General features: G+C 37.4%; 1 protein-coding gene across 1 annotated transcript in view; it reads left to right on the forward strand.

Annotated features, from left to right (window-relative positions):
- Window positions 1–24,135, forward strand: part of LOC102004867 (DCN1-like protein 1) — a 70,917-nt gene that overhangs the window by 22,597 nt on the left and 24,185 nt on the right. The window contains 1 exon segment of the mRNA XM_013518479.1: window positions 12,784–12,983. Coding sequence (XP_013373933.1) covers window positions 12,784–12,983 — 200 coding nt within the window.

Below are 24,135 nucleotides of genomic sequence, written 5' to 3' on the forward strand. Positions count from 1 at the left end.
ATGACAAAGAAAAACTGAAGAAATTCATGACCACCAAACCAACCCCACAGAGAGTACTGAGGATATTCTAAAAAGAAATAAAAATGACCACAACTCCAAGAACAACAATAGAAAGGCAACACCAAGGAGGGCAAGCAATTAAACAGAGGGGAAAATGTAGGGAAACAACTGCAGGAAAATAACATGACAAAGAAAAGCCAGTACTTATCAGTAATCACCATTAATATAAATAGTCTCAATTCACCAATCAAAAGAACCAGACTGGCAGAATGGCTCAAGAAACAAAATCCAACAATATACTGTATACAAGAAACATATTTACCTCAAAAGTAAATTCATAGACTGAAATTGAAAGGATGTAATACAAGACTCCATGAAGCAGCAAACAAGAGAAAAGAAGGAGTAGCTGTACTATTTACAGACAATGTGAACTTCAAACCAAGAATGATCAAAAGAGATAAAAAATGTCAGTACATATTTGTTAGGGGAAAACTGCAAGAGGAAGAAATAACAATCATAAATATGTATTCACAAAATGTAGAAGCATCCAACTATATAAGACAAATTTTAACAGACATGAAAAATCAAATAACCTACAAAATAATTGCAGTGGGGGACTTTAACACCCCATTATAACAAACAAATGGATCAGGTAGGCAAAAAAATCAGCAAAGAAATAACTGAACTGAACCAAACTTGTGAACAAATGAACTTAGTAGACCTTTACAGAGTGTTCCACCCACAAAATTAGAATACACATTCTTCTCAGCTGCACATGGGACGTTCTCTAAAATAGACCATGTATTAGCTCATAGAACATGCTTAAGTAAATGCAAAGGAATTCAAATCATCCCATGCAAACCATCAGATCATAGTGCAGTGAGGTTGGAATTTAAAAACAAAAGAAATTGCAAAAAAAATCCATAAACTCATGGAAATTGAATAAAACCTTCTTGATCAACTGATGGGTCACAGATGAAATTACAGAAGTTAAAAAATATTTACAATCAAATAAAAATGTACAGACAAATTACTGGAACCTGTGAGACACAGTGAAAGCAGTCTTCAAGGGAGGGAAATTCATAGTGGTGAATTCTCACATCAAGAAGACAGAAGTAGCACAAATGAACAACTTTATGCTGTACCTCTAGCTTCTAGAAAAAGAAGAGTAAGTCAAGCCCAAAGCCCAAAGAAGAGAGGAAATTATAAAGATCAGAGCAGAAATTAACAAAATTCAGATTAAAAAATACAAAGAATTAATGAGTTCAAGAGTTGGTTCTTTGAAACAATAAATAAAATTGATAAACTCTTAGCCATCCTTCACCAAAAAAAGAAAAAAAAAAGTCAAATTCAGGCAATAAGGAATTAAAAGGATGAAATCACTATACATTCTGCAAAATTCAGAAGATCATCACTATTTACTTTGAAAATCTTTACTGTCATAAGATAGAAAACACAGAAGAAATGGACAAATTCCTAGATGCATATGAATTACCAAAGCCAAATCAAGAAGATAAAAAAATCATGAATAACCCAATATCAGTCAATAAACTGAAAATGTAATAAACATCTTACCAACAAAGAAAAGCCCAACTCCTCATGTATTCATAGGTGAATTCTACAGATATTTAGAGGATATTTAATACCAATACTTCTCAAAATTGTTAATCAAATAGAAAGGGAAGCAATTCTCCCTTGCTCATTCCTCAAGACAAGTATTACCCTGATATCAAAACCAAAGAAAGGCCTAACCAAAAAGGAGAACCACAGGCCAATCTCCCTAATGAACATAGACACAAAAATCCTCAATAAAATACTAGCTAATAGAACACAACAAATTATGAAGATTATATAGCACGACAAAGTGGGGTCATCCTAAGAATGGAGGGATGGTTCAATATATGCAAACCAATAAGTGTAAAATACCATATCAACAGAATCAAACATAAGAATCACATGATCATCTCAATAGATGCAGACAAAGCTTTTGATAAAGTCCAACACTCATTCATGATAAAATCTCTTCCAATTGTCAGAATAGATAGACTTTACCTCAATCTGATGAAAACCATCTCTGACAAACGAACAGCTAACATCATACTAAATGGACAAAAAGCTAAAATCATTCACTTTAAAATCAGGAACAAGACAAGGATGTCCACTATCACCACTTCTATTCAAATAGATGCAATTAGAGACCATACTCATAATTGTAATAAATGAGACCTGCATGTGTAAACATCATATTGTCTCCCTAGTGTAAGAACCTTGAAGAGTAAATAAAATCTGAAGGATACATTAGATATTGAGAAAAGGAAAGAAACTGCTCAAAAGGAAAGAATAACTGGGATAAGGGAATGGAGAAAAGAAAGAAAGAAGGAAGAGAATATATATATATATATATATACACACAAAGTAGTTAGGATACTTGTACTACTAATTTCCATTGGTTTATGGAAAGGAATAGTCAATGTATAATTATTTGGTCAATCTTGCATGTCTATATATGGTAATCTGAGCAACTACTTTGAAGATAACTGTATGTAATACAACAACCATTGTGAATTTCCCATCATCATTTTTTGAAATTCAGGATTGCTTTTATTGTTTTTGTGTTTTTTTTGTTTTTGTCTTTGTTTTCATTATTTTGGTTTTTTTCTTTTCTCTTTACAATAAAAATATAAGCATCTCCAATCTGTCCTTTAACATGTTGTGAGTCTAAGCTTTAAAGTTAGGTTTATAAAGACTGTGTAAATTTAATACATGCAAAGTAGATAATATACAAGAATAGATAATACATATTCTCATGTGGATAAGATCATAAAAGTAAGCCTACTGTTCCCACTGCAATGCTGATGTAACTGATCTTCTGGGTGTTGAAAAACTGAAGTTTGAAGACCAAACCTAGGAAAGAAAACTGGACTAAGGAAATAGCCAATATTTTTGCTCTGGCCACCCAAGGTCAACAAGGACCTGGGACATGAGAGGACATTTTCTATTTGTCCCTTGTCCCTACAACTCTGGTGAGTCGTTGTTAGTCCTCCTCATACCAGAGGACAAGAGTCATCAAATGTACTATGGGCTAAAGAAGAGGATCACCAGAGAGAGAAATATCTCCCATGCTGTTACAGTTTACAACCATGGATAAGAGATTATTCAGAGTCCATGCCCAGTTTAAACTCCATGAGTTTTCAAAAGGGCTGCCTTAACTGAGACCATTCAGTGTGAGAGATTATCAAGAAAAATAGTCCTGATCTGACTTTTGGCTTTTCATTGCTAGAGCCAAGAAGCAAAGATAAAGGACAAAAGAAGGACATCTGCTTAGAAACTCATGTAGAGGACATGGAAAGGACAAGGAAAGGACAAAATGGTCTCCTCTATGATTGCCCTCAGGACCAGTCTAAGTAATAAATCAGAGTATGGAGAGAACAGACCAGAACATGCAGTCCTGAAGGCAGTATGCTTTGATCCTACATGGACTTGTGGCCCTGTAGGCTATCTTTTAATCTTTAACCATGCATACCTGACTTCAAGAAAGAGCCAAAAGGAAATTATTTCAATAACTATAAATATCCAAATGTGAAGGTTGAGACCAGGGTACTAGTTCATAGGGTTGAACTACTGGACAATATCATTGAGATGCTCTAATGTAATATTGTGAGCCTACATCTGACATTTATGTAGTTGGACCTGATGTCAGCTGTGGAGAACAGGAATTTCTCCATCCAGATCTGTATGAAAAGCACATGGAGAAGGCACTGGACCTCCTCCCAAGATGCAGAATGACTAAATGGAATTGGAATGAAGCACAGAGAAAGGCAATCAGCCCCACAGCTGAGCCTACTATCCTTCCAAAGCGCTTTTTGATGTACACCAAGCCAGCCAACATCTGCCTTGAGGGTACTGATAAAATTTCTTTATCAATTTTGGTCTGAGATAAAATAGCCATTTTGTGGTTTGGGCAGTTTGGATGGAAGGAGTCAGGGGAATGACTGCTGTAACTGGTGCCCCTCTCTAGGAACCTGTCTTTCTGAGGTTCTCCCTTATTCTTTGCCTTTGCCTTTCACATTGCTAGAGTTTAGCTGGCTTTCTAATTACTTGAGTCTGGCTGCAGAGATTAAAGCTGTGTTACTAATTTTTACTAAATTTCAATGAAGCCTTTATCCTATTGTTTTGTTCCTTGTCCCTATGCAAGGATTTCAGATAATGTCTTCAGTGTTCATTTATCTATAAGCCAATTAAATAGAACTTATGAAATATAATATATACTTAAATGTTAACACGCAAAAATACACATATTAACCTAAATCATATGCAAACTTTATATTATCAAACTTTAAGGCTTTAACCTCAAGCCTGTTAGACTTTATCTCACAATGTTGTGAGATACAGGGTTTCTTTTTACGGGAGAGGTTAAGAGTCTTGCTGTGTAGTTCAGGATGGCCTTGAACTCATGGTAATACTGCTGCCTCAGCTTCCCAAGGGCTGGGATGACAGGCAGGCACACCATGTAGCTATCTGTTAATGTTTTAAAGGGGTTTGGTTACCTTGAAAACCCATATAAATGATCATTTTACGGAAATCTCAAAAAGAAGTAAAAAGAAAATGAAATCATGGAACTCAAAAAAATATTTTCTTAAACAGAGCAGTTACAGATGTTTTAACCAGTTATTAATGTACATTAAACAGACAGATGGACAAACATAAATACAAAAACAACCATTTTCAATCAGAGTGCACTCTTAGACATACTGGCCAAATTAAACTGCAATAACCCTTAACAGTTTTAAGGCTGTAAGGATAAATAGACTAGTCAGAACTTTTCCTATAGATTCACAAGGAACACAGAGCTTTTGTAATAAGAGTGAGCAAGAAAACATCCATTTGCACAAGAAGGGACATAGGCTGATGGTTTATCTTATTGGAATAAACCTGTTTCCATTTACAAATGTTAATCAATTCATAAGCATCTCTGGGAATTTTTTTCTGTCAATAAACTTATCTCTGCTGTAAAAAACCCTCTGTTTCCCCTTGGTGCAGCATTCCAGAAGAGAGAGGGAAGTGAAAGGAGTTAATTTCCAGTTCTGCCTGAGGGCTAAAAAGCTGATAAGTTTGGACTGAAACTTTTGCATTCATTCTTTGAGACTTTGAAGAGTAAATCTACACCAAATTTTTAAGAATATGGCGCAGAGAGAAGTGAAGGCCAGCTTCACTCTGCAAGGGTTGCAAGGAGGGGAAATTTTTTTTTTTTTTTTTTAAGGAGGGGAAATTTTATCATTTTGGAAACTTGGTTTTGGAATCTGGCGGCCACAGGGAAAAGAATTTCCTGGGAGCATGAGAAACAAATCCTAGCCATGTCAAGGGCAGAAAGACAACCAAGACCAAAGCTTTTCAAAGGTGGCTCTCTAGTCCTTAGCAAAACATGCCTGCAAAGAAAAAAGCTATAAGTGACTCCAACTGCATTGCCAAGGAGAAAACTAGGAAAGAACTTGAAGGACTATGCTCTAACTTTCTAAGAGACAGAGAAAGAAAATTAAAGGACAGATTAGAGCGGCCCCTTTAAACTTTATAGGTTTAAGCTCACATATGTGTGTGTTTGAGCCTTTGTGAAAAATACTGGTGGAAGTTCATTCTCCTGACAAATTTGTCCCTGTGCAGTATAAGGTACTCGCTTGACTGTTTTTGTCTTTAGCTTTCTCTGTTTATTGATTTATTTTTTCCCTTTTTTCAATAAGGAAAGTCCCATTGGTATAAGGTCTTATAATTTTGGAGCACCCTTCCCCGCCACCTCTCTTGGTCCCCAAAGCAGCTGGAGGTGGAAAAGGGGTTTCTGAGGGAGGAAAAGAGGAGCTGAGGGAGGAAGAGAAAGTTTTATTAAAGGAACTGCTTTTATTTGAATGGATTGAATATTGAACCTGCAAAGATGCCAGGTAACAAGGTACACAGTTAATGACCTAATGACTGTCTCAATTTGCAGCCTATATCCTCCCAGACCTCCCCCTCCAGGGGGTTCTCCATGGAAGGACATGGAGGAAACCACAGGTATTGGAGTCAAATAAGTATCAATAATTTAGTATGTTGGGTTCAGAAACATCACATCCAGATATTTTAAGAGACGGTGGAAATGTTGCTTGAATTGCCTTTCCTATTTGGATGAAGTTTGACCCTACAGTCTGAATGAAACTAAAAGAGGAAAGAGAAAAACAAATGAACTGCCACCACTCACTTAGCAATTGGACAGCTGAAAACCTCTGCGCTGATAAACCGAACCTGTGAGCTCCCTGAGATGTACCAGGCTATTCCTGCAGCTGCCTGCGTCCCCTGCCCAGGATGAAGAGCCAGATGCATCCTTGTTCTTTTTCTAGGCTTTGGAAGGTTGGTGCTCCACAATGAATTGTAGCTTCCTATTTTTTCACTTCATAGTTTCTTGCCTTGCTTGGTGACTTTGAAAAAACTCTCACACAAGGTGTTATGGTTGATACATTGTGTCAACTTGGGGAGTGTAGAGGTTTGGCTAAGTGACTCAGCAGGAAGCCAGGGTGCTTACTTTGTATACATCCTGAGCCTGTGGAAGAGGAGGGCATGGAGGTTATGTGAGAGCTACACACCCCTTAGGTGGGGGTAGCCTGTTTACAAAGTAAGGCAGGGAAAAAAGCTTGCCACCATTCCCCGCTTTCCTCTTGTTGCTTTGCTACCTTCTGCAGCGGAGCCAGCCAAGAATGGACTGAAACCTCCACAAACTGTAAGCTAAATAAACCTTTCCTTCCTTCATTTTGGGAGTTGGGTATTTTGTCTCAGCAACGAGAGAAAAATAACCAAGACACAAGGGCACCAATTGTTACAGCTTACAACTATGGCACAGGGCAAAGGATGAGATATTACTCAGTGTTCATCTTCAGTTTAATCTCCAAGAGAGCCCACATGGGGTTCCTTAACCAAGACTCCTCAGTATGAGAGAATCTCAGGGAAAAAAACCAGCCCCAAACTGAAGCTTCAGTGGCTTTTTATTGATAGAACTAGGAAGCAAGGATAAAGGACAAGAGAGGGATATCTGCGCAAGAATTCATGTGGGGGACAGAGGACAAGTAGGGAAGAGACAGGGTGGTCTGCTACATGACTGACCTTAGGGCCAACCTAGGCAATAGATCAGATTATAGGGAGCACAAGGGATAGTGCTTATATTCCTTAAGGCAGTATGTTTGCATTCTACATGAACTTGTGACCCTACTGTGTGTCTTTTAAACTTTATGCATTCCTGGAGGTTTTGGGCGTGTGGCCCCAAAATCCCCTATTTCAGCATATCCTTCTCATATATACTTCTGGCCAATGCTCACACACCATGTTCTATCAGAAGCCATGTGGTCCAGCAAGATGATGACCCATTCTGGCAACTGACACTGACAGAGGACCTCAGAGGCTCTGCACATGGTTCCCAAAGTAACTCTTGAAGAACCTCAACTGACCTTGATGTGTATCAAGAGGTTAATTTTGATTAACATAGGTCTCACTTTAATTTGGTTTTAGATACCCGGCAGAAAAGTATAACCAAAGACGTACAAAAAAGTATTACGGTAGTAATAAAGAGTAGTTGTAGAACGAGGGCTCCAATCTCTACACTGCCCCCTACTGGTAGTCTCAAGTTCAACCTATAATTGGTCAATATCGTTGCTCAATGAAGCTAGATAGCCACTGTGAAAGCTACGAAAGCTCAGCAAGAGTCTTTCAGTCCCTTAGTTGAGATTGTCCTCCAGAACTGCAGTGCTCTTCATCTTCATCCAGCTGAGACTGGAGGGACTTGTACACTAATAATGGAAATTTATTGTCTTTAGACAAATGATTCACACCAAATGAAAAAATAACCTTCAAACAACAAAATTTCAAAGTCATAGATGACCACTTTGAGCAGGCAGGTCTAGGACCTAGCTGGTTACAAGCCTATTCCAGTCTCTTCAGAGCAGTGTCAAGACTGAGCTTCTTTCTTCAATCTGTCTGTCCACTCTAGTGCTCAGGCTTTGGTCATACGTGCTTTGATCTCTTGGGAAAATTTCATTATTCTCTCCTAAAGGCCAACTCCAAATGCTCATGCAGATAGAACCAAGAAGAAATGTGCCACACTTCTTTTCCTGTGGTCCAATAGATCAACCTTCTAAAGGGAATTCACAACTGCTAAATCCCAACATCATATATACTCAAGGCCCCTGAGATTAGCTTTCTGGAGAAGGAAGGCTCCAGTCTGTAGTCTCCCCTATACCAACCCATCTCGCCTTGAAGCAGCTATATTGAAACTTCACTCATTCTCCCTAAGGGCAGGTAGAAGTACTTCTTCAGAGTGAGGAGTATTATAGGCAGCTAAATTAGATGGAAATTAATATACAGTCAGACAGGGACTGGTCCCTCATGGATAGCAGAAAAAAAAAAAAAAAAAAACACATCAGAATTGTAGCTGGAGGTGTATCTGAAAGCCAGGCCTCAAGACAAAGATGCAGTGACCAGGCCAACATGCTTCCCTAAAAAATAAACAGTAACTTGGAATTATGTAATTAGAACCACCTGATCCAGTAAGTCCAATGAAGCATCAGATACCCAAGTGGATAAGCAGAGCATCTGCAGCCGTCCCTTCCCAAATGCTTTTGTTACTTCCATGTACCCTTGCTGCATGACTCATTTCCCGATGGGGTCAAAATTAGTTAAGTGGTTATATTTGTGACCATGTAGGATGATTGTAGTTTGATTCATATTGTACCAACATTGTGACTTTCCTGTATAAATATCCCTGACCAAGGCTGTCAGTGGCCACTCATTTATGGCCCTTCCTAAAACTGAGAAGTTATTCTTCTCTATTTATTTCCAATAAAACTCTCTTAACTTCTTCCTTTGGTTCATGACTTCATTGCTCAATGCTGTGGGACCACAAACTTAGCATATTTGAAATCTAAAGGTCTGGAGTTACATTTCTGCTGTTATTACCTCGCAAACATTGGTGCTAAACATCAATGAAAGCCTGCCACTGGCATTGTATAATGTTGGGGACCAGGAAATATGGAGTAATAATTTACTATGCTGGGGACCAGCATATGTGACTGGAGTGCCACGGTCTTAGGCCTGTGTGACCATGCCTTAGGAACAGAGAAGTATGTGGAGAGCCCATCTTCCTGGCTATGCAAAGAAAGCTCAGAAGCACAGCATTCCTAAGACAAGATAAAATCTGCTGAGGACACTCCAAAGAATGCAGGCATATTGATATGCAGAAGAACTTACTCCCCATTCAATTGTTCCCCACTTAGGGTAGTTGCTATTGGATAAAAAGTACACTACCCCCTCTCCTGGGATCCTTGCTTGCTGATAAAATGGGGTCAACTGCAGAGATTTTTGTGCCTGTCCACTAGAGGCAGATTCCTCCTGGTCCCCTTGTACCTTGAATATTGTCTCTTGTCTTTCCTTATTCCCTGTCATTCCCCTTACAGGTATCGGGGATCTGATCAGCAGTATGTTGTCATTGTCGGCATATGAGTACTCTGCCCACTGTTGGCACACAGGATAAATTATATGCACCCCTGGAAATTCACCGGTGGGTTTCAGTGACACTCTAATGCCTCAGATAGATAATAATACAGTAATACCTTAGTTCACAAATGGTTTAGTTGAATTGTTTGTCAACAGAAGCATTCAGCAAAGTTTTCTTCTGCTGGCGAACTCTGTATTAAGTTGTGTTAAACACAACTGTGGCCACAAGAACATAAACTTGGTCATCTCCCCCAGAATCAAGGAACAAATTAAGTTCATGTGTAATTTGGTGTGAAATTTTGAAGTTATTTTCTACAGGAAAAATATAGAAAAACTAAATGTAATATGAGGGAAGAGGTTGTCAATAACCATGTCATGATAACAGCCTGCAGACTACACTGGTGACCTTTAATCAGAAGACTAAAGATGAATAACATGGCTGAATTTGTGAGGACTAGTAGAACAAAGAGAACCAATTACAAGTTCACTGATAATGTACAGTGGTGGAACAGAGTAAAGCCTGGGTGAATTACAAGGATTTGGGTTACATTTGGAGGAACAATTTACATAATTGGATGACAAACTGAATTCAGAGAGAAAGAAAGACACAAGAGTCAAGAATGATTTCAAATATATGGACGGTAGTTGGATTTATGATTAGATGGGTATAATTTTCTGAGGGAAAATTAAGACTACTAATATTCCTTAGGATGATGTCAAGTCTAGGTCATCCTACCCTTAATTGCTCAAGTTCTCCTTGAAGTCTGTAATCAGGGCTGTTAATAATAACTGTTTGCACATGTGTGCAGGAATTTTTTAAACTAACAGATCATGCCTACCCCCCCAGCCAGTTTACCATACCCTAATCTCCTGCCTCAATGGGAGTCAGGAAACCTGTTTCAAAAGAATAGGTTAAATTCTTGTCTGAGCTTAGGGAACCTCTCAGACTCAGCTCGGTGATGTAACCGACTTTGTGGTGAAGTATGAAGTCACTAGGCAATAGGAATTTTATTAGAAAGAGTGATTACAAAAACAAGAAAGATGCTTTTGGCATGGGATGTACAGAAGTTATTGCAATAGCAAGAAAGCTCTGACCATGAGATCTGTGAGCTCCTCACAAGGTACAGAGAAAAGAGCCTTTCTTGATAAAATGAAATAAAATAAGTTAAAAGAGGTGATGTAGTGGAATGAAAGGAAGACAGTAAATCAGAAAATGTTCTACCCCTAGGCCAGATTGTTCTTGGGAAAGGAAAGTACAGGCTGATGTTATTTCAATTTTAAGTGCCTGAGGAAAGGAGAGAATTTTAACAAAACTTTGGTTAACATGAATTTTGTTCCTATTGGTCTATGGGGACAAGTAGTTCTGCTAATCATTTATGAAACTAGAAAAAAAAAAGAAATTTAGAGGGTCTCACTGGACTTCTAGAAAGTTTAAAAAAATCAAAGATAGAAGAGACACCATAAACTGAGGTGCGTTTTTCAACTTTCACTATTCCTGGATCACAGAGACCAGGTTAAATTCAAAAGGGTCCTTTCTGATATGTTGGAAGAATATTGTCCTTTGTAAGACTGCTTGCATAATAACAAATAAGTCAGGTAAGAAATTCTCCCTATTAATTCTTCCTAATAAGCGTATATGAAATTCTTGAAGTTAGAGCACAAAAAAGCTCCTTTAAAATTACTTTTGAATTTTAAAAAAATGAGAAAGAAAAACAAAAATGCAAAACATAGCTTATGTATAAAATCAACCTCTTATAATCAAATTTTAATTAAAAGAACTACAAGCTAAAAGCAATACCTAGTGCATAGAACTCATGACAAATTTTGGTATAGCTTAAAAAAATGCAAAAAAAAAAAGAAAATAAACTGGAGCTAAAAAGAATTTTAAAAAGAAAGTAAAGTGTAAAGTTCAATAAGAAACTGTATTGTTTCCATTTTTGAGACTAGAATCTTAAAAAATAAATTCAAAGGAACTGCTCTGCTTTGTCTCCTACCTCTCTCCTTTGTCTATGTTTCACATATGACTAGAAGAGAAAATGTATGACTTGAAACTTCATTTTTGAGCCTGGGTCTCCCTACATAGTCTAGGCAGTCAGTCTTCAACTCACTATGCCACCCATGTTGGCTTTATACGCATGGCAGTCCTTTACCTCAGCCCCCTGTGTGCTGGGACTACAGGCATCCACCATGCATGGCTGGCCTGATTTGAAGCTATTCATAGAGTCACTGAACTGGAAAGTGTGATTAGAAATATTTCAGTATGAAATCCTAATGCTGTTCATGATGATACAAAAGTTACCTGCCCTAACAAATCCACATCAGCGAAGAAAATGACCATCGATGGGGAAGAAAAAATTTTAACATTAGGCCACAAACCTAATACTAAGTTAATAATCCTGATTTTTTTTTCTATACTAACTTATTTATTTTAACCACATCTCAATTTTAGCAGCCATTTATAAGGGGGCAATATTTTTCTACCTACAAAGGCTATTGTGAAGGAGAATTAACTTAATTTGTGAAGGCCTTTGTAATTTCAAGTTATCCTTAAATCATCCCTTTCAACCACTCCAGTAAGGAGATATATCCAATGCCACACTTTAAAAGCCAATTAATTTTTAAAGTCAGAAAGATATAAAAAAGGCATGTACCTGCCTTGAGAGAATTTTGTTTATTGCTCTGCCTTGTAGAAGGTCCCAAGCTCAGATTTAAACGTTTGTCTGCCTTGCTATCAAAATATATTTAAAGTCACATACTATAAATTATCTTGAAATGCGATTACTATTTTCTTTCCCTTGTCTAATTCTCAGTACTAGGCTTTTATTCTGTGTGACCACAAACCATAAAGAATGCCTTTTCTTCTTCTTTATCATTGCAATTAACCGTATAACCTCAAAGGCAGACTCTCTTTTGACCCTAGCTTTTGTCAGTTTTCCCTGAGTCCTCTGCTTAACTAGATCTGACCTTGGGCTTCCATCTCTGTCCTTGAGGGATCCAGTTTGAACAAGAATCCTGCTGAGTCCTTTAGTAACTGACCTCTTTAGACATCCTCATCCCTCTTTTGCATCGCATAATCCAACCGCACTGTATAGCCAGGAACCCTTTATCCTTGACGTTTTTCCATCCATAACCCTCCTCCATCCTGTTCCGTGGTTATAAACCCACCCTTGGCCTTTTCGAGTTTGACTTAAATTTGATCTCACTGAAAGGCCTGTTGCAGTGACCTTGTATCAGTACTCATAGAGAAACAGATTAATATGAATTGTATAAATATGTAAGGATTCATGAGGTGAGCTTACGAGGGCCACCTGCAGACTCAGGTGTGGAAGTGTGCCAGAGGCCACCGTTGCCCTGGAGATCTGAGCCTCAAAGGCCTGGGCTCCCTGTTGAGTCCTGTGGGAGTCAACATCGGGAGGCTGAAGAGTCTGCGCTGGCCTCCACCGCAAAGGCAAAGACCGGAGCTCCTCGGAGAAACAGAAGTGAGCCTTCCTTCTTCGCTCCCCTTTTTCATCCAGCCAGGCCACAACCCTGGTAACTGGTTCTACTCACACTCAGGCTCAGTCTTCTGTCTTTAGTAAATCAGTTCAGCTGATCCAATCTTTGGGCATATCTTACTCAAGCTGATGCAGCAGTTAAGAATCACATATCTCTATAGCTACCCTCTTTGCTGTTCCTTAAATAAAGTCAACTTCACAAAAATTATCAAGGGAGTGAATTTTCTTTCTATAACTCAAATGTGCCAATTACCTAAGAGGGAGTGATGCTCCCTGTCCAACTTTTTATCCCTTTGGGCCTGGAACACGGTTAGTCCTCAGTGACTGGGATTCTGCTTAGTTCTCCATTATCACCTGGACATACTCAAGCAGGAGTACTCCTGGGGCCTATTTCTGAAAGTTCAGTTAATTACTCATTTTACTAGCTGAAATTCCAAAGCACTTTCGTAACTTCTGTAGTATGAATATTCTTTTCAGCTAGGTAGATGTATTTATTTATTTATTTTTTTCCTAATCTCCTAAACAAATCATCCTCCCTTGAATACCGCTGATCTTTCACATACGCTCAGCTTCTACTCCTGATCCCATTTGCCATCAACAGATAGCCACACAGCCAACAATGCAAGATTAGTTTTCATTACAAACTCATCTCTGTTTGAAGACCCACCCACGATGTAAATTTCTGCATTTGACACAGGTAAAGAAATTTGGGTTAATTTTTTCATGAAAATGAGTGAAAAGGAGAGGGTATTCCTAATAGGCAGGTCAGAGGAGCAAAGACTGATTTTAGGAAAGCTGAATTTTATAAAATATAATGGATAGAACACAAATATATAACCAAAAACAATGATGGTCTGATGAGAACAAAATTACAATGACTGTGTTAAAGGAAGTTCTGAATTCTGATTGAGAATGGCTAAGTGAGAGAATTTTGCATGAGACAGGAGAGCTGTCGTGAGTATATTTGTCAATTAATGATTACAAGAGCAGATGCGATCCAAGAGAAAGCAGTTATTTTTGTACACTAAACCTACTCACAGACTGCACAGATCCGCACGTTCCAGAGATGTGCTGCTTAATGAACCACTCTCATACAATTTAATTGTCTCAAACAAATTGTGCATTCCTTTATATTTCTTGCCTAGATAATCCACTGCAAGGTTTATTAAGTAGATGTAACATTTTATCATGAAAACAACTTCAGAGTGAAGAAACAATACACTCCTGGGTATAATGGACACATTTGTTAAGTGCCTAGTGATCCATTTTGGTAAAAGTTGCTATATCATGTAAACCCACCATTTGCATAAATAGAATACACATACAAGTGGTTTGCAAAAGTTTCTTTAGAGAGTTTACCTCTTCATTTTCTCTAAGTCCTTTATGCAATAATGATTCATTACTGACACTGTAATGTTATTCTTTTTTTAAATAGAGGAATTTATTGATTCTTTCATTTTAAAGGTAAAAGAATCAAAACATATTAACAAACAGAGACATAAACAAACCAACATGGAAAAAAAAACAAAAAAATACAGAATTTCAGACAAGGTGATAGGAAATTAACAATTGTTGTATTACATATAGTTATCTTCAAATTAGTTACTCAGATAAAAAAAAACATATGCAGGTAAGAGTGATCAAACAATTAAACATTAACTGTTCCTTTCAATAAAGTAATAGAAATTAGTACTACAATTATCTTAGCTATTTTGTGTATACAGGTATACATATTTTTCCCTTCTTTCTTTCCTCTTTTCTGTCATCCCAGTCATTCTTTCCTTCTGAGCACTTTCTTTCCTTTTCACAATATCTATTGTACCAGGAATTTATTGATTTAACAAGCAAAACATAGTAACTGTTGGACCCATGCAGAAACCTTCCTAATGATAAGAAAGGCAACAAAGAAAAACATAAAAATTCTGTAAGATGATGAAATATCAAGTAGCATCCAAAATACTTTGCTTCTCACATATTCAAAAGTAGAAACATAGTGTCTTCCAAATGCAAATGTACTAAAAGGCAAAGGTTGTTCACATTAGTTCTTCCTTATTGACCTTTCTTTCATGCTATCCTGTGTGATACCTTAACAGGGACTACAGACAATACTAGTAGGAGAGAGGATTGCAAATGAAATCTCTCAATGGTACCAAAACCCAAAGATGTTATGACGTGTTATTGTTGAGTCAAAAGGCTCTCCATGAGTGTTACTGAGAAAACTACACTCTTGTCAAACAGATCCACTAATAGAGAAAATGAAACCCAGCAGGTATTCTAGTACGACGGACAGAATCAGCAGAAGGAGGGCAGGAGCTAGATTCTAGTAAGTCATACCCATAGATGGATAGATAGATAGAATAAGCAAAAATGTATGATGGGTCATTTTTCTACAGTAAGATGATTTTTATCTCTCTTATTTTGCTGTGAATTTTTAATATAAATCAAGTAAGGAAAGTGGGAAAATAATTTACTCTCAGTGGTTAAAGGAAGCATTTTTTTTTTCACTAAAGTGAAACATCCCCTAAAACCTGATTTATTTTTTTAAACTCTAAAGATGCACCAAGTAGGAACAGATAGAAAAGTTTAAGTTGTAAAGGAGAGAAAAATTTAAATTTGCTATTCTGTTCACAAGAAATTAGCTCTGTCTCAATAATTTTAAGGTATTGCATTGAATGTAGCCATAATTATACAATATCACTTCAGAATTTTTCATTTCTCATTTCCAATTTCATATGGTACTTTGATTTTTTTCTACATTTCAGGTTATTTCATTTTGTAAATAATCTGAGTCCACTGATGTTTAATATTATATAGCAGGCATATTCAAACTGCAGCCCAACATTTCTATTGCCCTTTTTATATAAATATACTAAAGATAAAAGAAATGTGTTAGGTACATGCATTAACTATTTTATATATTTTATGTGGAACCCAAGACAATTCTTCTTTACTAAATAAAAAAAAAATTAACAGGACAAAGAAAGAGTATGCCACAGTCTGAATATATCTGGGGGTGGGGGTATTTCCTACAACAATGTTTTATTTTGAGAGTAATATAATAAGAAAATGTTATTTATAGGTCTTACCTGAAAGCCCAACATTTGAAATAACAGCAATATAAAAATTCAAAGTTTCCTCTGGAATTTAAATTGACATTCTCCACAATGTAAGAATGACCCATTTGGTTTAACTGATTTTGACAGCATACAAACAAATTTAAATGAAAGCCAACATGGAAGCGTTAAGAAGCACAAATTAGGCTCATGATGAGAACATACTTATTTAATATTCTATGACTTTAAATTTAATTTAGACATCTTTTCTTAAAGACATTTATGATTGGATTCCAAAGCATATTTTTCTCATAGAGTCAATTAGTCTTGAATTTATATAGTTTTAATTCCCTCCACTTAGGAATAATTTTATTTTAATTCCCAAGACAATAAGACTTATTACTAGTAATAAATAATGATTTTTTAATTCAAGGAAATTTCAGAGATATTGTACATTAGGAGCTAACTTTTTAAAATGCAACTAGATTTTAAATTATCATAAATACATCTTTTGGTTATCATTTTTATATATTCTAAAAATATCTTCAAATGAATTTTTTTATTTGAAACTATTTTCTATGCTCAGTCTATGTCAGAATTCAGAAAATGCTGCTGCTATGGCTGTCATGTCTTAATTGACTGAAGATGCTTAACAAAGGCTAAAGCTTCTGACCTCACAAACCAAAGGGGAGTAGGGTAACAACACAGTACAGTTATTGCAGCTATAGTTTCTTGAGGGTAGAGATTCTAAAAAACAGTTATGTGTGTGCTTTATACAACTTTCAGTATCCACTGTGCCTTGCACACAGAAAACACTTCACAACATTAGATGAATGAATTTTGTACATTGTATTGATGTTCTATCACCTCATAACAAATTGCTACAATATGTTCCCCTTTTTCCATATGCCTTCACTACTTTCTCCTTGCTGGGACAAAATATGCAACATGCACAAGTTAAAGGAGGAGACTATTGTAGCATACAGTTTGTACAGGTTTGAGTCAGTAGTCTGCTGGGTGGCATGGCAGAGGATGTTTGCTCATGGGAGGGCAGGCAGGAAGCAGTTAGGGATGAAAGGAGAAGAAAGGAGATACGCCCTTCTAGGCAAAACCCCCAGTGACCCACCTTGTTCCACCAGGCTTCACCTCCCAACATCACACTCTGCTGTACCCTAATACAGTGATGTGCATCACGCACCTATACTCCAGTTATCTTCCAAAGGCCTCATCTGTGAGGCTTCGGAAGGAGAGCTAGAGATAAATGTAATAATATTGTGGTTTTAGTTACCCAGGGTCAACTCTTGTCTGAAAATATTAAATGAAAAGTAGAAATAAATTCATAAGCTTTAAACTGTGCACCATTCTGAGTCATGTCTTGAAATTTTATGTTGTCTTGTCTGGGGCATGAATCTTCCATTTCTTTAGCTTTTCTATATTATATGTGTTACTCACCAGTTACTTATATAATAGCTATCTTAGATATCAGATTGATTCCTATAGATAGCATCACAGTGTTCATCTACAAGTACAATTCAACAAGATATTTTGAGAGAGGGAGATAAAGACAGACACAAACATCACATTCATGCACTTTTCTTGTAGCATATATTGCTCAGCTTTCCCACTGTTGGGACAAAATACCCAATGCCCTTAATTTAAAGGAGGAAATGGCTCTTTAGATTTATGGTTTTGGAGATGTCAGTCCATGGCTGACTAGTTCCACGACAAAACTATCATGGACGAAGGGCCTAGTGGAGAAAAGCTGCACATTTCATGACATCCGGAAAGCAGACCACAGAGGATAGATATATCCTCCAGAGGCATGCCCTCACTGACCTGCGCCTTCTACTGGGACTACCTTCTAATAACACATTCAGGCACAGACATCAGTGTATTAATCCACGGATGAGTATAGCATCTCCATGATCCAACGGCCTCTTTGAGAGTCTCTTAATCTAGTCAAATTTACAATTAAGATTAACTGGCATATGGTATATTGTTCTAATTGTTTTATTTTATTATTAGTTATCACTGATCTTTTATTTGCTTATTTTTATCACAGACATATAGATACTTAGAAATATGTTTATGATAAAAGATTTATGTGTGTTATGACTTATATCTAGATGTCCCCTCAAAGCCCCATAGTTGGGGCTTTTTGGAAGTGACTGGATCATGAATGTAATGTCACTGGATTCATCCCCTAAGGGGTTTGTCACTGGGGATGATGTTGGGAGGTAAAGCCTGGTGGGAAGAGGTGAGTTGATGTAGAAGCAGCCTGTAACTATGCATCCTGTAAGTATGTATCTTAATTCTTGATCTTGCTCTGCTTCCTACACACCAGACCATGCGCAACTTCTCCTCTGCAATGCCCCTCTGCAAGGTCATCATGCCTTGGAGCTGGCCAACTATGGAATGAAACCTCTGTAAACTCTGAGCCAAAATAAACCTTTTGTTCTTTAAGTAGTGAGTATTCGATGTTATATCTCAATGATAAGAGAGTAACTAAGATGCGTGTGTGTGTGTGTGTGAATGGTCTGGGTCTATCTCTGGTTTCTAGTATCCATGGATACAAAGAGGCTAATGTAAAAACATAGCAACCTAAAATAACAGCCTTGGATTGCCTTGCAATTTATGGGGATCAGGAATCTGAGCAGAATTTATCTGGCTCTTTCATATAGGGTCTCATGTGGCTGCAGAGTTTCGACCTGGCTGTTTTCCCTCACGAAGCCCACGAGAGAGATCTCTGCCTCAAGGAAAGTACTTCTGCAGCATGATGTCAGGCCCACTCATGATAATCTCTTTTTATTAAAGCAAAAAGAAATATTTAAACTTTAATTCTATTGGCAAAAGTTCCTAAACATCGCTGTATTCTATTCTCTAGCAAATCAGAGGTCACAGCTACAATTTGAGGGACCTAAAATCAGAGTAGTAATCATTTGCCCCCTTACAGTATCTGTCTGCTACAGAAGTGATCTTATTTATCAAAAGTATTGTGAGGCCAGGCAAGGTGACACACACCTATAACCCCAACAGTCTGTGACACTGAGGCAGGAGGGGCGCAAGTTTCAGCCAAGCACAGGCAACTTAGTGACACAGCAAGACCTTGTCTCAAAACAAAAGCTAAAAAAAGGCTAGGGATGCTCAGTACAGAAGCCCTTGGTTCAATCCTCAGTGCTGAGAAGAAAGCATGAGTTCTGTAATTAGACAAGCACAGCAGCTCTGTCACAGTATGCATGACTTTGGACAAGTCATTTAATGTTACTCCCCTCTCCCTTATCTATCAAAAGTACAAGAGCATTATTTCTGTGTCACTATCAAGATGAATAAAATTTATAAATTGTAAGTAAAGGCACTTTTCTGGTCTAATCATTATATAAGGAATCAAAGAATGCCTAGTCTTGACTTATCATGTTAATTCATTGATGAGTCAGACCTAAAGTGAAGTAGAAATATATGTCACTGATGCATTGTGACCTGCTAGAGTCAGGTTTTAGTTGAAAAGTTGAAGATTACCAGTTGTACAAGTGAAGGCTGTACAAGATTACCAGTTGTAAAAGTTGAAGATTACCAGTTGTACAAGCTACCAGTTGGAGACCTATCATCGGTTAAATTGAGAGATTATTATATAGAAAGCCACAGAGATGTTAAGGTTTAGGTGGACATAGAGAGAGATAGAGGTGGTGGTAGAGAGCATCAGAAACCGTCTGTCACTGTGGCAAAATTCCCAAGATAATCAACTTGTCTGAATTATTTTTCTTGTCACTAAAACAAAATATCCAATACCTGCAGATTAAAGGAAGTTTATTTTAGTTTCTAGAGGTTTCAGTCCATTGCCCTGTGACTCCAAAGCAGGGTAGAGTGAAGAGGGGTATAGCAGAGGAGAAACAGCTCAAAGCATGGCAATACAAAAGGGAAAGAGGAGAGAGGGCAGTGGAGGGGAGAGGGCAGAGAGCGACAGGAAGAGATAAACCCTTCCGGGCACACCCACAGTGACCCTCCTTTCCTGACCAGGTCCCACCTCCTAATAGCAAATCAGCTACGAGCTCATCAGTGCAGCAGTCCACCCATGATCCAATCACCTAGCAAAAGCCCTACCCATGAGTGCATGAGGCTTCAGGGGGACATCTAGATATAAGCCATAACAACTTGTACGAAGGCAAGTTCCATTTGGGTTAATATTTTCAGAGTTTTCAGTGCATAGTCACCTGGCTGCGTTCCCTTTAGGCCTGTGGTGAGGCATCATGATTCTCCTCCACATCATGGAGGAGCACGGAGCAGTGGAAAGTATTTGCCACACAACCACCCAGAAGCAAAGAGAGAAAGGAAAGTGCCCAAAAGCCAGTGTCACCTTCAATGACCTAACTGCTTCCCACTAGGGTTCCCTCATCTCCCAGTGGCACCACGGGCTATGGACCAGCCCTACAATACATGGGCCTTTAGGGGACACTTCAGATCCAACTTACAGGAGAGAAGGAGCAACACAAGGTGTGAGAGATAGAGATAGTTGTAAGATACACACATATGTATATGTGACATATGGATGTACAAAATATATAATAATCATGTATGTAGGGAGAGGGAAATATTACCTTCCCACTTTGCCTTACAAAATGTAATCTGTTACTGCAAGATAAATCAAATAACATATCAATTGTCACATACTGAAGACAAAAGAATTTAAGTAAAAAAATACTTTAAAAAATACTCACCGCTCCCCCACCAAATTATTTAAAACCTGTACTAACAGTAACACCTTTGTGAGTTTTATAAACAGCAATTGAGGTATTATTTATAAAACACTTTTATTTGCTTAAATCTAACTAATATTACCTACTATTATCATGATTATTATTTTTAGCTGTACTAAAGTATTACCTGTTGAGAACTGAGATTCCATTGCAAGTTCTGACCATAGATAATTATCTCTCCACTTTGTCATTATGAAAGCTGTTCACTTTTCTTGAAACTAACGATATGGCCGAGAAGAGTGCCTGTCCCAGAGGGATACCTGCCTAGGAAACTAAGTATTGAAGCTTTAAGCTGTTGAGCCACACTTTTTCAAGCACAGATGGACATGTTGGAGTTTAAAATAACAGGTGGAACTTCCCAGGACATATAGCCAGAAAAGCTCATGTCTACTCAGACAACGATATAGAGCTTTGCAAATAGCCTAGGGAGATTTTTGTTTCAGCAACTGTCATAGAGAAAACCAAGGTCTCAGGTTTTAGAGGACAACATCCTGCCTAATGCCCAGTAGTCTTCCTTCTCTGTTTAATTATACTCTAACATTTTAATAATGTTATATTTTCTCAAGCAATCTTTCTCTCACTCTCTTCCTTTCTCTTTCTTTTCATTCTTTCTTTTTTTTCTTTCCTTTTATTTTGTAACCTAGGCTGGCCTCAAACTCACGTCAATCCTCCTGCCTCAGCCTACTGAGCGCTAGGAGTACAGTTGTGCACCACCATAGCTGGACTCTTCTCTTTCATTTAAAACCAGCTGATATATTTCCAAATGAAGAACTCTCTAGCGAGGAATGTGGCACACATCTGCAATCCCAATTCTCTGGAAGGTAAGAGGATTGCAAGTTCCAGCCATTTCATCTCAAAATAAAAAAATGAAAAAGAGCTGAGGGTGTAGGTCGAGGAGGAAGCTCTGGATTCGATTCTGAGTAAGCCATTTTTAAAAGTCCCAAATAAAACATAAATAATAAAACATAAAGTGATACTACTATCTCAAAATCTGCTCTACTTCAATAACACAGGTCTTTAGAAGAAGAAACAATCCCACTAATTTAAAACGAATCAGCCTTCCACACAATATGTAAATACTTAATTACTATATTGGTGATTGTCTTAGTTACTATTCTCATTGCTGAGATGAAATACCAAACAGCCACAAGTTAAGATTTACTTAGCTCACAGTTTAAAACGTTTCAATCCATAATCCACTGGCTCCAAAGCAGGGCTGCACATGGCAGAGAGGCAACTGTTCCTGGGGGCAAAAGACACCAAAAGCAACAAAAAGAGAGGAGAGGACAAGTCTCTTTCTGTCCCTTGGATTGTATGGAGGCTACCCACCCTAGGGTGGGTATGGTGCTTACACCTTCAATCCCAGGATCAATGAATCAATCACAAACTCTAGATTCAGCCACCACCAAAAAAACTCCATGACAACATGAGGCTTTGGAGGAAAATCTAGATGCAAAACAACAGTGATAGGTTTTACTACGCAAAACACTGATACAATTTATATCCAAATTTGTTTTAGTGATCCATTTTGATATCTTCAATTCCTGCATTAAGTATAAATAAGAAATGGTATAGGACAAGAAGAAAGACCCAGAGGTCAGATTAAATATCCATTGGATATTTATCCATCAGATGTATTTATCTGATGATTTACATCCAATGTATTTATCCATCAGATTAAATACATTCTGTGTTAAATGTGGGAGAAGGTATCTGATTTTTCAGGGTTGAACTTTTGTTTTTTAAATTGGAAGATTTTTATCACAAATTATTCAATCTCACTACAATAAACATAGTTACTGTCTTAGTTACTTTTCCTCTTTGTGAAACAAAATACCCAATACCACAAGTTGAGGAGTCAAGTTTTATTTCAGTTCACAGTTTATAGAGGTTTCAGTCCATAGTTGGTTGGCTCCAAGTTAGGGCAGCATGGTAGAAGGGTATCACAGAGGAGAAAGAGTCCATGGTGGGGCAGGCAGAAGATGGCAGCAGCAAGCAGCAAAGTGCTCTTCCTTCTTTTGCTCTTATATTCCAACCCTTATAACCCTATTGATCGGCACCACCCACACCCAGGTGGGGCTTCTCCTATGCTAAACTAATCAGTGGACTAATTTAGTACCACACAGCATTAATCCCAGGCATCACACACTCTATATCCAGCCGGCTTTGAAAAGCCTCCTTATGACAGCATGAAGATTTAGGGGACAGCAATATATAAACCATAGTAATTACACAACCAGAAATATAATTACCCTATTTTACTTACTGCATAATACTTATTTCAATGTAAAAGTAATTTATTCCTTTGTCTAGTTGCTAATTTATTAATTTATTTTTATCATCCTCCTAGAATGTAAGATCAATTACAATAAATATCGTGCTTTGTTTACCATAAGTATTGGTAAAATCTAGAACAGCTGCTCACATATAATAGAAGCTCAATAAATATTTACAGAGTCTATTTTAAGAGCCGGTAGGTTCAAGGAAACAAAAATGTTATTAACTTTAGACTCATTTGTTTTGTAGTGAAGTACAGATTTGGTAAATATTTGGTAGTAATTTTGATGATATTTAAAGTTTTATTGTGGAAGTTTATCTTTGCAAATAAACACTAGTCCATGAGAAAGAAAAATAAGCTAGAGATATAGACATATGGATATAGATAAAGATAAACATCTGTGGTCATCTGTATTTAAGTTACATTTTCTGCATAATTAAAGTGGTGGTAAGTTTATTATGGTCCAAAGATTGTTAACCAAAATTTGAATTCTTTCCAACAGCTGTAAATCCCCCATAAACGTCTAGATTGTAGTTCTGTAAGGAACCTTGGAATCTTCCAGCTTGAGTCCTTACTTTCTAAATCAGGGAGACTTACTCTCCTGTGAAGACCCAGCAACATGCCCACTTTGCCCAGATATCAACCCCTAAGAGAAGAGTAGCGGTCCTCCTTCAAGTCAAGACTTCAAGTCAAGTCCTCACTCCTAAATCCAATCCTGTCTACATTAGTTTCTTGTCTTTTTAGCAGAATTATTATCCTGACTTCAGTCCAGTTCAAATTACTTTTCTATATTTCTTTTGCTTTTTCACAGTTTATGTGTATTTCTTTTCACGGTTCATCATTATTGTTGCATTTATTATGATAAGCTTGATGTTTTATAGCTGGCCTCAGATATTTAAGGCAGATGCATTTGGTACTGCTTTTGAGTTTTTCAATAAAAGGAAAGAGAACAATTGAGGAATGTATCTGTTCTATTAAAAATGGGGCAGCAGGACTAACAAGTTTTAAACTACTTTGATGGCTTATATTAAGAAGTCTTGTCAGAATGAAGGGAA

The sequence above is a fragment of the Chinchilla lanigera genome, unplaced genomic scaffold, assembly GCF_000276665.1.
Source record: "Chinchilla lanigera isolate Chin_1 unplaced genomic scaffold, ChiLan1.0 scaffold00046, whole genome shotgun sequence".
NCBI classification, from domain to species: Eukaryota; Metazoa; Chordata; class Mammalia; order Rodentia; family Chinchillidae; genus Chinchilla; species Chinchilla lanigera.